Source organism: Molossus molossus, unplaced genomic scaffold (assembly GCF_014108415.1).
Source record: "Molossus molossus isolate mMolMol1 unplaced genomic scaffold, mMolMol1.p scaffold_m16_p_31, whole genome shotgun sequence".
NCBI classification, from domain to species: Eukaryota; Metazoa; Chordata; class Mammalia; order Chiroptera; family Molossidae; genus Molossus; species Molossus molossus.
Genome location: NW_023425368.1, coordinates 790,156 through 805,840, shown reverse-complemented (window position 1 = coordinate 805,840; position 15,685 = coordinate 790,156). Strand labels below are relative to the sequence as shown.

The following is a 15,685-nucleotide window of genomic DNA, read 5'->3' as shown; positions in this document are numbered from 1 at the left end:
GGCGAGCGCCAGCCTGCCCCACAGCTGCGCGCCAGGACCGCAGGCCAAGCCCACAGCCTGGGAGCCTGGGAACCAAGAGCTCTGAGCAGGGAGCGGGGGGCGGGGCCGGCGTCCACGTGCAGCGCCAGCGGCCCTCACTGCGCAGGCGCAACCCGCCTTCCGTGGGCGGGGCGGGGCGGGGCGGGGCGGGGCGGGGCCACCCGGAAAGGCCGGGACAGCGCCTGCGTCACCGTCCCAGTGAGGCCGAAGGACCAGGTCCGCGCCGGGCAGCCGTGGCCAGGATGGGCCGGAAGGTGACCGTGGCCACCTGCGCGCTCAACCAGTGGGCCCTGGACTTCGAGGGCAACTTGCAGAGGATTTTAAAGAGTGAGCGCCGGGCGGGGGCGGGGCGGGGCGGGGGCCCTCCGCCGGCCTGGTGCCCTGGGCACGCGCAGCCTCCCCGGGAGCAGCGGGCAGCGTGGGCGTGGGCACAGGTGATGGGTCGTGACCACGCGTGCGAGCCCCCCCGGGAAAGGCGGAGGGGGCTGCAGTGCCCCTGGTCGTGCCTGCCCTCGACTCTCCCTGGGGTCCCACGTGTCACATCCAGAGCTGAGCTGCCCGTCCTGGGAGGTGTGCGAGGGCAGAGGGCGGCCAGTCACCGGAGGGCCCCACAGTGGGTGGTCTCCTGCCCGAGCACCTGCCTGGTGGGGGACGTGGGCACAAGCGGCCAAAGTGTGAAGTGGAGTCCAGGTGAGCCCTGGAGCTTAGAGACCAGGGGTCTTCTTGGCACACGGTCACCATGGCCTGATCTGGCTCACCTTGGAGCGTGGCTTTCCCACCTGCCCCGGGCAGCTGTGCCGGTGTGGCCGCCTCGGTTTGTCCCAGGCAGCTGCACCGGTGTGGCCGCCTCGGGTTGTCCCGGACAGCTGTGCAGGTGTGGCCGCCTCGGGTTGTCCTAGGCAGGTGCAGGTGTGGCCGCCTCGGGTTGTCCTGGGCAGCTGTACAGGTGTGGCTGCCTCGGGTTGTCCTGTACTCGGTACTGCGGGGGTTGTCAGGAGCAGTGATAACGGAATGGTTCCAGTGGGGACATCATACCAGGGGCTTTGTACCTTCATCCTGTGCATTGTTTTTTGTTTTTTGTTTTTTTTTAATCCTCATCCGAGGACATTTTTTCCATTTTTTGTACAGATAGAGTAGGAGGGAGAGAGAGGAGGAGAGAGAGAGAGGGAAACATCGATGTGAAAGGGACACATCGAGTGGCTGCCACCCGCACGACCAACCAGGGCCGGGGACAAACCGCAACCGAGGTACATGCCCTTAGCGGGAACCGAACCCGGGTCTCTCCGGACCGCAGGCGGACGCTCTAACCGCTGAGCCAAAGCGGCCAGGGTCTGTGCATTGTTTTTAATATCACCCTGCAGTCACCTCAGAGCTCAGAGCAGATCTGCCGGGGGTGAAGAGGGGTGTTGTCAGGTGGCCTCTCCCGGCTGCACTGGAGGCCGCCGGCCAAACCCAGAGGTCACGGTGCCTGGGACCTTCTCCCAGCCAGCCTCCGCCTCTGCTGGTTAATAAACTACCAGGGAGTGACTTCCTGGTCCGTGGGGCTGAGGGTCATTTCCCGCGGTGCAGGCGCGGTGGGGAGATGCCTCTGCCGCTGCATCGGGGCAGGGAGGTCACGGGGTGCTTTTGTGTGTTTGGCGTGTTGTTTTTTATCACACCTACTGCAGCAGCCTGTTTATTTGTTCGTCTTCGAACATGTGGGTGCTGAAGTTGCCCCTCTCTCTCTCTCTGTACACGTAGGCATCGAAATTGCTAAACAGAAGGGAGCAAGGTACAGACTTGGACCGGAACTGGAGATATGGTGAGAGTGGCACTCGGAACAACCCAGCTGGGCAGGGAGGTGTCGGCGCCGCTCCCTGCAGCCATCAGACCCCCGTGAGAGGACCTGCTCGGCGCCCCTGACGGGGAACAGGCCCCGCGACTGGGGAGTCCTAGATCCTGTGTTCCCAGCCGGCTGGTAAAGGGGGGCTCCTTCCCTTGGACCAGTGCCTGTCCCAGCTCCTCCGTATCCTGTTTGGCCTCAGCAGGCGGTCGCAGCACCTTTTCGTAGGTGACAGCTGGGACCACCCTGCGTTTCTCCAGTAGGAGCACTGACTCCTTGATGTTCTTGTCCCTTTATGCAAAAATAACCGATGGGTTGCCACATTATGCCTCTTACAACCTCAGGATCTTTTCTGACGGGGCTGCCAGCGGCCCCCTGCGCATCCCTTGGCTCCCGTTGGCCTCGGGGCTCCCGTCCAGACGCGGAGTCGCCATTGTCTCTTGTCTCTGGGCGCGCTGACACGCGGAACGTTGCACCGCTTCTGGGCGGCTGTAACCGGGTTCCATGGCTGCGTGTTTTAAAACAGCGCAAGTCCCAGCTCAGGAGGCCAGTGGTCCAAAGTCCGGGTGTGGCAGGGCTGCGCTTCCTCCGAGGGTCGAGGGCAGCGTCCCTCCTGCCGTGTCCGGCTTCCAGCTCCCAGTGCCTCGTCTGGTGGCCACCTCCGTCCAACCCCTGCTTCTGTCCTCACACGTGTCCCCCTCCATGTCTTCTCTGTCTCTTATGAGGACACTTGTCTTTGGATGGAGGACCCACCCCGATCATCCAGGATCATCCTCAGATCCTTAACTTAATTACACCTGTAAAGATCCCTTTGCCAAATAAGGCCAGTGTCACCACCCAGAGGTTAGGACATGGGCACCCCTGGCTGGGGACGCATTCAGCCCACTACCAGCACCTATAGCAGGAGCTCGGGTAGCTGTGTGAGTGGTGTTTGGAACAGTTATTAATGCTCTTCCTTGCTGGAATTTTCTGGGGCTCCCGCATTGTGTCTCTTGCACCCTTTCTTGTAGATTGGAATGATGTTGGCCGCATTAAAGGTTTAAAAAAAACCACAAGCAGACACTTTTTGACATGAGAATATCTCATCGTAAGACTAAGAAAGGGACAGGCCCAGTGTGACTTAATTTCCCATAAAATGCACCGTTTTCTGTAGCGGTGACCCTAACCCAGGCTGCACCCTCCAATCCCGGGGTTTTCGGAAGATCCCAGTGCCCGGGTCGCACCTGGGCACGCCTGACTCCTTGGCCCACGGCCCCTGTCCCCGCCTCACCCTGGGCCCCCCCGTGTGTGCCTGGGGCTCATCTTCTGTCTCCTTCTGCAGCGGCTACGGATGCTGGGATCATTATTACGAGTCGGACACCCTCTTGCACTCGTTCCAAGTGCTGGCTGCCCTCCTGGAGTCTCCGGTCACTCAGGACATCATCTGTGACGTGGGAATGTAAGTGCTGACGTGAGCGATGACGGGGCGAGCTCAGAAAAGAGGGAACTCCCGCGCGCGAGGCGTCCAGCGCAGTCCTGGCTCCGAGGGCGTGACCGCACGTTCCAGATGCGAAAGGCCTTGCATTGGAAGCGGGGTTTGGTGCCCAGCCCCACAGACACCCCAGCGGAGGCGGCCCTCAGAAACAGTGTTTGCTCTTCCAGCTGCTCTGTGCAGGTGTGAGCCCACCTCGCACAGGTGGGAGCCGCTGTCCCCTGGCAGACGGCACTTGCCTCACTTAATGGTCCCGTGTCACTCCATGCCAACCAGATAGATGCCTCCAGATGTTCATGTTCCACAGGCATTGGTATATATGGTGGAGGCCCACAGCTGGAGGCCCGTAGGTGGAGGCCCACAGCTGGAGGCCCGTAGGTGGAGCCCACAGGAGGAGCCCACAGGAGGGGCCCACAGGTGGAGGCCCACAGGCGGAGGCCCACAGGCGGAGGCCCACAGGCGGAGGCCCACAGGTGGAGGCCCACAGGTGGAGGCCCGTAGGTGGAGCTCCCCCTGCAGGTTGAGCCCACAGGTGGAGGTCACATGGGTAGGACCTGGCCTGGGGCTAGTGTCTCTGGGCCACACTTTGCTAACCATGCCCGTCTGTGGGCTCAGAGTGCTGTTCCCTCCTTCCGTCCTGTTCTGTGTCGTGAACACGGCCACCTGTGCGGCATCTCTCGCGCCGCCTGTGTGCGTGCGCCTCCTTCGTTCCCCACCTTGCTCGGCGGGGTCTCTCTGCAGCAGCATGGAGGCGGGATTCCCAGTTTGTTCGTTCAGCTTGTTCCCGTGGGCTGTGATTCTTAGTGCGTGACGGTATCGGTTTCCTCTGATTGCCACCAGGTGACCAGAGATGCGAAACACAAAGCAACACACGTTTTTATCTTACGGTTCCGAGGTCAGAAGTGTAAATGGGTCAGCAAAGCTGGTTCCTTCCGCAGGTTCTGGGGATGAATCTATGGCTGGCCTTTCCCAGCTCCTAGAGGCCACCAGCGTTCCTTGGCTGGTGGCCCCATCCTCCTTCCTCCTTCCTCCATCCTCCTTCCTCCTTCCTCCTTCCTACTCCTCCTTCCTCCATCCTCCTTCCTCCTTCCTCCTTCCTCCATCCTCCTTCCTCCTTCCTCCTTCCTACTCCTCCTTCCTCCATCCTCCTTCCTCCTTCCTCCTTCCTCCTCCTCCTTCCTCCATCCTCCTTCCTCCTTTCTCCATCCTCCTTCCTCCTTCCCATCTCCGGACCCATGACGTAGTCATCGCACTGCAGGGCCCCTTGCCTGCGAGGTGACATGTGCAGCCCCAGAAGCAGGATGTGAATATCATGGGGGGGGGGCATTCATCAGCCCCTCAGGGGGAACTTCCTCTTCTCACTTTACTAAGTTCTGTTTCCTTTCTTTTCTGTCATCTCGGCTCCACTTCCCCCAGCTGGCTTTGGGTTTATCATCCTATGTTTAGTTTCCGTTTTCACCCTATGACCTTAGCGATCATAGTTGAAGGGATTTTTTCTTTGGGAACCTAGCATTTATCTGGGCCGTACACTCCAGTGAACAGGACAGACGTCTATGGGGACGTCTTGACGTCCCCGCCTTCCTGACCTCTCCCGGGTCATCCTCCGGGAAGAAGGCACCCAGTCGTGGTCCGGCCCCTGGCTGGAGACTCGATGTCCAGCTCTCGGCGCGAAGGGCGGGCTCAGAACAGGAAACAAGGAAAAACCAAACAGACAACCTTGGAATGACGGGTCATTTTAAAACCGTCTCACTTGGCCCTGGCCGGTTTGGCTCAGCAGTTAGAGCATCAGCACTCGGACCAAAGGGTCTCGGGTTTGATTCCCGGTCAAGGGCACATACCTGGGTTGCAGGTTTGATCCCCGGCCCTCATTAGGGTCGTGCAGGAGGCAACCAGTTGATATGTCTCTCTCATCCATGTTTGTCTCTCCCCCTCCCTCCCTTCCACTCTGTCTTAAAAATCAATGGAAAAAAAATATATCCTCATTAACCAAAAAAACGCATCTTGCTTGCTTTCATTACAATGGAGTTGAACTTTTTGCTGTTTGGCCTCTTTGACTCTCCGCGTTTTGCCCACAATGGAAATGTTTGGTCACTTGGAGTTCTTTCTCTCTGGAAGGGAACCAGTCCCCGCATAGGCTAAAAATACTTTTCCTTATGTTGTTTGCTATTTAATTTTATGGTTTAAGGTTTTCTCATAGTGCTTTTTGTTTGTTTTTGTTCAAGAGGCTTACTCTAGTCAGAAATCAGATATTCGTGGCGGGTCTCTGTTGTGTTTAAAATATGTATTCACCACTCGCTCCGTACACAGGGTGTACAGATGTGTTGTGCTTTGGCTCCGGGAGGAATAGAAACCATCATGCCCGAGTCCTTCCTGGTGGCTGCTGCTGTCCTGTCCCAGGCCAGGACTGGGGGGGGGTGCCCTCCTGCATCCCGCCTTCGAACCCCCACTGGGGGAAGAGCGGAGGCCCCTGTGACTTAGCCACTAACAGCTGATTGGAACCCGCGCCACCCGACTTTAAAGCGCACTCTGGTAGCGGTTGGTTTTAGTCTCCCAGCATCACAGTGCTGTTTGCTCTGTCCTGGGCGTGTATGTATTCGTTTATCCGTTTCCCCCTGGGGGTCCCTCCTCAGTACAGCTTGGCCTCCAGCTCCTGCCGTCACCTGGGGGGATCCGCCACTGCCCTGTGGCTGTGGCCCAGCCTGCAGAGGGGTCGATGCCCCGCGGGGGAGGAGACAGGAAGCAGAGTGTCTGCCCTGAGAGGGTCCAGGACTGGGTCTGTAGGCTCCTGCGCATCCGGCCCATTGCCCTGCCCGGCACGCAGCCTGCCTTCTGGCAGGGGCTCTAGTGGGGGAGGCGCTCCGAAGAATTGGGGGGGAGGGAGGCGACCCTGGAAGGACCTTCCAGGAGGGAGGAGCCCTGAGCCTGGGAGGCGCCCCCATATCACAGGTGCGAAGCTGTCCGCAGGTTGCTAACTTGGAGCTGAGAAAGCTGCGGCCCAGCGGCCTCGGGTTCTCTGGCAGGGCGGGGGCGCTGCCATCCGAGCCCAGAGTGACCGCGCCTGTGCGCCCCTCTCCGCAGGCCCGTGATGCACCGGAACGTGCGCTACAACTGCAGGGTGATATTTCTCAACAGGTAGGTGGCCCGCGTGCGCTCCCGGGCACCGTGCTCGGACCCTGCCTCTCCCGGCCCCTGCCGCCCGACTCGGGCACCTCTGGGTGTAAGGCAGAGAGAGAACACGCGGCGGGGTTTGGGGTCGCACGGCCCTGTCGTGGGGGTGCGCGGGGGGGCTGGGCTTGTGCGGCGCCCCTGGCCAGCCCGCCGAGTGATACCTCCGGGTCTCACCGGCCCTGCCCGGGCTGGATGGGCCGTGGGCTGCGCTCGGTTCCAGGCGTGTCCGACTGAGGGCCACTGTCATCCCTGCCCAGGAGAATCCTGCTCATCAGACCCAAGATGGCCCTGGCAAACGAAGGGAACTACCACGAGATGCGCTGGTTCACCCCGTGGTCCAGGAGCCGGTGAGTCCGGGGCCGGCGCGCGGGTGCGTCGAGGTGGCCGCGCCTCTGTGCGTGCTGGGTCCAGATCCCGGGTCCAGATCCCGGGTCCAGATCCCGGGTCCGGCTTGGGTGACACAGGAACTCAGGCAGAGCCCGCCCAGTCACTTAGCGATGGCTGTTTGGATGGCTGATTAGATTATAGCCAGTTTGCCCCGCGGTGTGGCTCAGTGGGTAGACCGTCACCCCATGGACTGAGAGGTCCTGGTAGGATTCCCGGTCTGGGCACGTGCCCGGGGCAGGGGGAGGGCGTGCAGGAGGCAGCCGATGGATGTCTCTCTCTCTCCTTTCCTCTCTGTAAAGCAATAAAAACATTTAAAAAAATTATAGCCAGTTTGTCATCAATCCCAATCCCCACTCATTTCCTGAATGACTGTGTATCCGGGTGTCTCCACGCCAGCCCTGTTGCTTTGGGGGACCGTTCTCCTGTGGGCTGCCCCACTAGGCAAAGGTGTGCAGTTCGTCCCTGGCCGCCCCCTGACTCGTCCCCTTGTGACAACCAGTCTCCAGACAGTGCGGCATGTGCCCTGGGGCAGAGTATCCCAGCTCGAGAAGCCCTGCCCTGCATCCTCCTTAGGGTTCTCCCTCCTTATTTCTGGCCGCCGCTGCTGTAAACCCAACCTCGACGGTGCGTTTAGAAACAGTTCCTGGGGCCAGGGCGGAAAACTGGAATTCTGAGCGTTGCCTCTGACGTGGGCCGCCTTCCTGCGTTCCCTCACTGTGGCAGGGAGCTGCTCTGTTGGTGTCTTTAGGTCTCCTGTCCCGTGGAAATGACATAATGGTCCGCCAAGTTGACTTCTTTGCAGCAGCGACACCCCTCGGCTCATTTTGGGAGCAGGTTTGGTTGGCTGGTCATTTCTGGAGCAACGCCAGATACTTTCTAGAATGAATGTCTTTGAGAATGGGCAGTGCCTTGTGGTTCTGCCTGTGGTTTCTGGCTTGTATCCCTCTCCAGTGGTTTGTACTTGGGGGTTGAAATGAATTGGGAATGGAAGTTGGATTTATCGCCTGTCCTCGGAGCATCTGTCGAGATGAACGTAGACTAAACCTGCGCGGTCCTGGGATACACTCCGAACGGACGTGGCACGTGGAACTCCGTGTTGGTTTATGATCTCTAGTCAGGATTTTCCTCTTTTCCAGATTTAGATGCCACTGTTATGCTAGTTTAAAAACATTAAAAAAAAAACAAAAAAACTTTTTTTCTGTGCTTTGAACACTAAGTGTTATAGGAATGATGGAGCAAGGAATAAGGTGGCTAAAATTCCCTTTAAAACTTAAAATTTAGCCCAACCAGTGTGGCTCAGTGGTGGAGCGTCGACCCAGGCACCAAGAGGTCACTGGTTCGATCCTGGTCAGGGCACACGTCCAGGTTGTGGGCCTGATCCCCAGTTGCGGGGCGTGCAGGAGGCGGCCAGTTGATGTTCTCTCTCATCAATGTTTCTATCTCTCTCTCCCTTTCCCTTCCTCTCTCTGTAAAATCAATAAAGAAAAAAAAATGTTAAAAAAAAAGACTAAAAATTTAAGCATGCTATATCAAATAATTTACTTTAAATTTTTGTTGTTGTTGTTAGTCCTCATCGAGGATATATTTCCACTGATTTTTAGATACAGTGGAAGAGAGGGAGAGAGAGAGAAATATTGATGTGAGAGAGACACAGTGATTGGTTGCCTCCCAAATAGCCCCAACCCGGGGCGGGGACCAAACCTGAAACCCAGTACATGCCCTAGACCAGGAATCGAATCCGGGACCCCTTTGGTCTTCGGACCAATGCTCTAACCGCTGATCCAAACCGGCCGGGGCCCTTTGCATTTTTTTTTCATGGTGTGAATGATGTACAATAAATGCTCGGTTTCAGTGCTTTGCTGTTGCCGGTTGAGGGCGTTAGTGGGGCCACCACCCGAGGGGAGGTGGGACCTCCTGCCCCCGCGGCCCCTGCGTCGACCCTCCCCAGCACGAGCCCCGTCCTTGGACGGTCTCCTGCGCCCAGCACACTTCCCAGCCGGCTCCTGGAGCTTCGTCCGGAGGCCTGTTCCTGTGCCTAGTCAGACCCTTTGCTTCTGTGTAGAACAGTTCAGTTTTCAAGGCCGTGAAGAGCTCCGTGAGCTTGGTAACAAACCCGCCCCGCTCACTCTGCCCGGTCCCTCTTCATCTCCCGGGACCTGCGGCCCGTTGCCATGGTGACCGCCTGCTCCGGGAGGACAGGACCTAGCGCCCAGGCACCTCGGTGTCCGCTCCTCGGTGTCCTAACCCGGACGTGCAGTTTTCTGGGCACCTCCCAGCTCTGTGTTCCCGGGACTCACTCCGTCCAGGTTCAGGGCTGAGAAGGGTCGTGTTTGGAGTCTGCCTTGTCGGCCCGGCCTCCTTCCCGGGGCCAGCCGGCTTCCTGTCCCGGCCACCCTCCATCTCTGCTGTCTGGGCTGCTCACCCCACACTCCCCTGCCCCCGCCCCAGCCCCCCTGCCTGTGCTCCCCGGGCCTGCCGCCCCGCCGCCGCCCCTTCCCGCCCGCCCGCTTCTCGGGACGTCCCTCCCCGCTGTGCTTGAGCAGGGGCCGCGGCGAGGTCCTTGGCAGCAGGTGCTCCTTGGCTGGAACAGGGCTTCCCGTGGCTTCTCTACGGTTCTGACGCCACCAGGCAGCGAACTCAGTTCCCAGACAGGAGGTGCCGCCTGTGAAGGGCTCAGTCCCGCGACACTGCCCCCCCCCCGACGTCTGGCACCCGTCTGAAGACCTGCGCCTGGTCAGCGGGCCATCGCTCGGAGGTCCCATGACCCCTCCTTGGGGCAGCTCACGGAACTCAGGGAAACCTTGACGCACCCGGTCACCTGCGTTTACAAACGGATAAACCTGGGCGCAGCCCCGCGGAAGACATACGTGGCGGGGCAGGGCCCCCAGGCTCTCTCCAGGTACCCCTCTCCCTGCACCTCCAGCTGGAAGCCCCCCGAACCCCGTCCTTGGGTGTTTAGGGGGGCTTCAGTGCTCAGGCACGATTGGTTATTAAATCATTGGCCCAGAACAGCCCCAGGAGGATCAAACATCTACGTGTGACAGACCCAGGTATAAATCTTTTAGAAGATGACATCGGAGAACGTTCCGTGACCTTGGCGCAGGAAAGACGTTTGTAAACGATGCAGAAAACGCAAACCGTGAAGTCAAAGGTTGGTCGGTTCCACCTTAGCTTGGACGCAGAGGCGCTGGGCAAGTGAGGGCTCCCACAAAGCTGGTGTCTGTCCCAGCGCTGGGGTGTGGGGGTGGGAGAGGGGCGCGGGGCCGGGCTCGAACCCCGGCTCTGCCACCCAAGCGACCGAGCTCTCCCTGCCGGGGGGTCACTCCCGCCGCCTCGCCAGCCGCCCCGAGCGCCGGCCTGGCCCGTCCACTGACTGTCTTTGCCCTCGGCTCTGAGAAAAGCGGCCCGTGGTAGAAGCTGAATCAGTGTGTGTTCGTGAACATTATTGCTCAGGAGACATAAGAAACCATGAATCGGGTGACCGAAAAATGGTGGCGGAGTGAACGGAGCTACACAGACCGTCTCCCAGAACCAAACTGGAATTACAACTATAACACAGACAAATCGACGGAAAAACCAACAGAAAAGCAGCCTGGAGGACCATACAACGAGGGACACTGACTCCATCCCGGGAGGCTTGCAAAGGCCCGAGACGGGGCTGGGAGCCCACGGTCGGCAGCTCGGCAGCGGCCTCAGCTGGGAGCGGCGCCCTCGGGTCACACTACCAGGCGGCCCCGCAGCGCAGCCGGGACAGAGGCTGAAACAGCCACAGCCACTCACCTTGGGCGCCGGCGGAGGGAGGGCTGACTGGACTGGAACTGTGTCGGGACATTCGGGGTTTGGAGGGCGCTCAGAGCTTTGGCTGAGTGCAGCCACGCAGGACCGTGGCCACATTGCTCCTTCCCAGGGCTCTGAGGAGAGGCAGCAGCCCCTCCCTCGGAGATCCAACCCCACTCTGTGGGCCATTGAAGTGCTAATTGAGGCTCACTAACAACCAGCATCTGCCCCACCCTCGTGAAAGCCCCTTGGCTGAGCACTAGAGGGAGTTTTTCAATCAACTGACAACCCAAAACTCATCAATTAACCTAGACTCTAGCCTCCAGGCAAAAAGCTAGAGGATAACAGTACGTTTCCTGGGCTGGCAACTTTAACCAGGAAAGTAAGACTTGACAGTGGTGTTTAACGTGGGTCCTCCCTCGCTCATCTAAACAAGGGAGAGGGAGCCACAAACAGCAGAACACCAACACCCACAGGGAGAACTTGACAGGCTCCAAAGCCCACAGTGAGAGCCAAAATGGTGAAACACAGAAACAGAAGCCAAATGAAAGAGCAAGACACCTCCACCGAAGATGAGATCAATGTGGAGCAATTAGGCACGTTAACAGAGCTAGAATTCAGAGCCATGATCTTGAGGAAGCTGAACAGCATGAGTAAGGACATAGAGACACTGAAAATAAGCCAATTGGAAATTGAAAACCAACAAGAAGAGATAAAAAATGACATATCAGAAATGAAAAACACATTGGAAGGTTTAAAAAGCAGAGTAGGGGAAGCTGAGGACCGGATCAGTGAATTAGAAGACAGGGTAGAAAAAATCAACCAATCAGAAAAACAAAAGGAAAAAACGATTAAAAAACAGGAAGACAGCTTAAGAGAACTATGGGACAACTGGAAACGTAATAATATTCGCATCATAGGAGTCCCCAAAGAAGAAGAAAATGAGCAAGGGATAGAGAATATATTCAAAAAAATAGTGAGAGAAAACTTCCCTAATTTGGTGAAGGAAGAAGGCATTCAAGTTCAAGAAGCACAGAGTGTCCCAAGTAAGAAGAACCCAAACAGGCCCACACCAAGACACATAGTAATTAAAATGCCACAAATTAAAGACAAAGAGAGAATCCTAAAAGCAGCAAGAGATAAGCAACAGGTTACCTACAAAGGGAACCCCATAAGGCTCTCATCTGACTTCTCACAAGAAACACTACAGGCCAGAAGGGAATGGCATGAAGTAATCAAGGCCATGAAAAACAAGAATCTGAATCCAAGACTACTCTACCCAGCAAGGCTATCATTCAAAATAGAAGATCAAATAAAGAGCTTCCCAGACAAAAAAAGGCTAAGGGAATACATGAGCACCAAACCAGCACTGCAAGAAATGTTAAAAGGACTGCTGTAATTAGCAGTAGAAATGGGCAGAAAAATAGAACCACACTAAACAAAAATGGCAATAAATAAGTACATATCAATAATCACCTTAAACGTAAATGGATTGAATGCTCCCATAAAGAGACACAGAGTAGCTGATTGGATAAGAAAGCATGACTCATCTATATGTTGTTTACAAGAGACCCACCTCAACAAAAGACTCACATAGGTTGAAAGTGAAGGGATGGAAAAAAATTTTCCAAGCAAATGGAAAGCAAAAAAAGCTGGGGTAGCAATTCTCATATCTGATAAAATAGATTTCAAAACGAAGACCATAACTAGAGACAAAGACGGCCACTACATAATATTGAAAGGATCTATCCAACAGGAAGATATAACCTTGATAAACATATATGCACCCAATATAGGAGCACCAAAATATATTAAAAATCTTCTGGAGGACTTCCAAGGAGAAATCAATAGCAATACAATCATAGCAGGGGACTTCAACACCCTGCTGACATCACTGGATAGATCCTCTAGGCAAAAAATTAGCAAGGAAACAGAGACTCTAAATGAAGCACTAGACCAAATGGATTTAATAGGTATCTACAGAGAATTACACCCCAAAACTACAGAATACACATTCTTCTCAAGTGCACATGGGACATTCTCAAAGATAGACCACATGATAGGACACAAACTAAATCTCTACAAGTTCAAGAAGATTGAAATCATATCAAGCATCTTCTCAGATCACAATGGCATGAAACTAGAAATCAATTGCAACAAGAACATGCAAAGACATTTCAACACATGAAGGCTAAATAGCATGTTATTACACAATGAATGGGTCGCCGAGGAGATCAAGGAAGAAATTAAAAACTTCCTGGAAACCAATGAAAATGAACACACAACAACACAAAATCTATGGGATGCAGCAAAAGCAGTTCTGAGAGGGAAGTTCATAGCACTACAGGCCTACCTTAAAAAACAAGAAAAATTTCTAATTGACTGTCTAACCTCACAACTTAAAGAATTAGAAAGCAAACAAAAAGAAAACCCCAGAGCAAGTAGAAGGAAGGAAATAGTAAAGATCAGAGCAGAAATAAATGACATAGAGACCAAAAAAACAATTCAAAGGATCAATGAAACAAAGAGCTGGTTTTTCGAAAAGATAAACAAGATTGATGGACCCTTAGCTAGACTCACCAAGAAACAAAGAGAGAGAACTCAAATACACAAAATCAGAAATGAAAGAGGAGAAGTAACAACCAACACCACGGAAATACAAAAGATCGTTAACAACTACTATGAACAACTATATGGAAACAAATTCGACAATCTAAGCGAAATGGACAAATTTCTAGAAACACACAGTCTCCCAAAACTATTCCCGGAAGAGATAGAAAACTTGAACAGACCAATAACAACTAAGGAAATTGAAGAGGTAATCAAGACTCTCCCAGCAAACAAAAGCCCAGGCCCGGATGGTTTCACGGGGGAGTTTTACCGAACATTCAAAAAAGAACTAACACCCATTCTCCTCAAACTATTTCAAAAAATTCAAGAAGAAGGAAGACTTCCAAACACGTTCTATGAAGCCAGCATAATTCTAATTCCAAAACCAGAAAAGACACTACGAAGAAAGAAAACTACAGGCCAATATCCCTGATGAACATAGACGCCAAAATCCTGAACAAAATATTAGCAAATCGGATCCAGAAATACATCAAAAAAATTATTCATCATGACCAAGTGGGATTCATTCCAGGGATGCAAGGCTGGTACAATATTCGCAAATCAATAAACGTGATACACCACATAAACAAAATGAAGAATAAAACCACATGATCATATCAATAGATGCTGAAAAAGCATTCGACAAAATCCAGCATCCATTTCTGATAAAAACACTCAGCAATGTAGGAATAGAGGGATCATATCTCGACATAATAAAGGCCATATATGAAAGACCTACAGCCAACATCATACTCAATGGACAGAAACTAAAAACATTTCCATTAAGAACAGGAACAAGACAGGGATGTCCACTTTCACCACTCTTATTTAACATTGTACTGGAAGTCTTAGCCACAGCAATCAGACATGAAGAAAAAATAAAAGGGATCCAAATTGGAAAGGAGGAAGTGAAACTGTCATTATTTGCAGATGGCATGATATTGTACATAGAAAACCCTAAAGACTCCATCAAAAATCTATTAGACTTAAGAAATGAATTTGGCAAAGTAGCAGGATACAAAATTAACGTCAAGAAATCGACGGCATTCTTGTACACCAATGATAAACTCACAGAAAGAGAAACTGAAAAAACAATCCCATTTACCATCGCTCCAAAAAAATTACGATACCTAGGAATAAACTTAACCAAAGAAGTAAAGGACCTATTTGCAGAAAACTACAGGTCATTGAAAAAAGAAATAGAGGAAGATATAAAAAAGTGGAAGCACATACCCTGTTCATGGATTGGAAGAATTAACATCATTAAAATGTCCATACTACCCAAAGCAATCTATAGATTCAATGCAATCCCCATCAAAATACCAACGACATATTTCATAGAACTAGAACAAATACTTCAAAAGTTCATATGGAACCAAAAAAGACCCCGAATAGCCACAGCAATCTTGAAAAAGAAGAACAAAGTTGGAGGGATCACAATACCAGATATCAGGTTATACTACAAAGCGACTGTAACCAAAACAGCCTGGTACTGGCACAAGAACAGGCATATAGACCAGTGGAACAGAACTGAAAACCCAGAAATGGACCCAAGGCAATACGCTCAATTAATATTTGACAAAGGTGGCAAGAGCATACAGTGGAGTAAAGACAGCCTCTTTAATAAATGGTGTTGGGAAAATTGGACAGCTACATGCAAAAAAATGAAACTAGACCATCAACTTACACCATACACAAAAATAAACTCAAAATGGATAAAAGACTTAAATGTGACCCTTGAATCCATAAAAATACTAGAAGAAAATGTAGGCAACAAAATTTCGGACATCATACGGAGCAGAATTTTCACTGATACATCAACTAAGGCAACAGAAATAAAGGAGAAAATGAACACATGGGACTACATCAAACTAAAAAGCTTGTGCACAGCAAAAGAAACAATCATCCATATTGATGATTGTTTCTTTTGCTGTGCAGAAGCTTTGTAAATGGAAAGGCAACCCACTGTATGGGAGAACATCATTGCCAATGATGTATCAGATACGGGGTTAATTTCCCATATATATAGAGTGCTCATACAACTCCACAAAAGGAAGACAAAGAACCCAATTAAAAATGGGCAGAGGAGCTGAATAGACACCTCTCCAAACAGGACATACAAATGGCCAAGAGACATGTGAAGAAATGCTCAACATCGCTAACCATCAGAGAGATGCAAATTAAAACAACAATGAGGTATCACCTCACACCTGTCAGAATGGCCGCCATCAACAAATCATCAAACAACAAGTGTTGGCGAGGGTGTGGAGAAAAGGGGACTCTAGTACACTGCTGGTGGGAATGCAGACTGGTGCAGCCACTATGGAAAACAATATGGTGTTACCTCAAAAAATTAAAAATTGAACTTCCATTTGACCCAGTGATCCCACTGCTGGGAATATACCCTAAGA

General features: G+C 53.0%; 1 protein-coding gene across 1 annotated transcript in view; it reads left to right on the top strand.

Moving 5' to 3' along the window:
* Positions 1-230: 230 nt before the first annotated feature.
* Positions 231-15,685, top strand: part of NADSYN1 (NAD synthetase 1) — a 35,765-nt gene continuing 20,310 nt past the window's right edge. Inside the window, exons 1-5 of the mRNA XM_036281167.1 lie at positions 231-366; positions 1,780-1,840; positions 3,183-3,299; positions 6,411-6,464; positions 6,758-6,847. Of these exons, the coding sequence (XP_036137060.1) occupies positions 282-366; positions 1,780-1,840; positions 3,183-3,299; positions 6,411-6,464; positions 6,758-6,847 (407 nt within the window). The 5' untranslated portion in view covers positions 231-281. The remainder of the gene's footprint in view (positions 367-1,779; positions 1,841-3,182; positions 3,300-6,410; positions 6,465-6,757; positions 6,848-15,685) is intronic.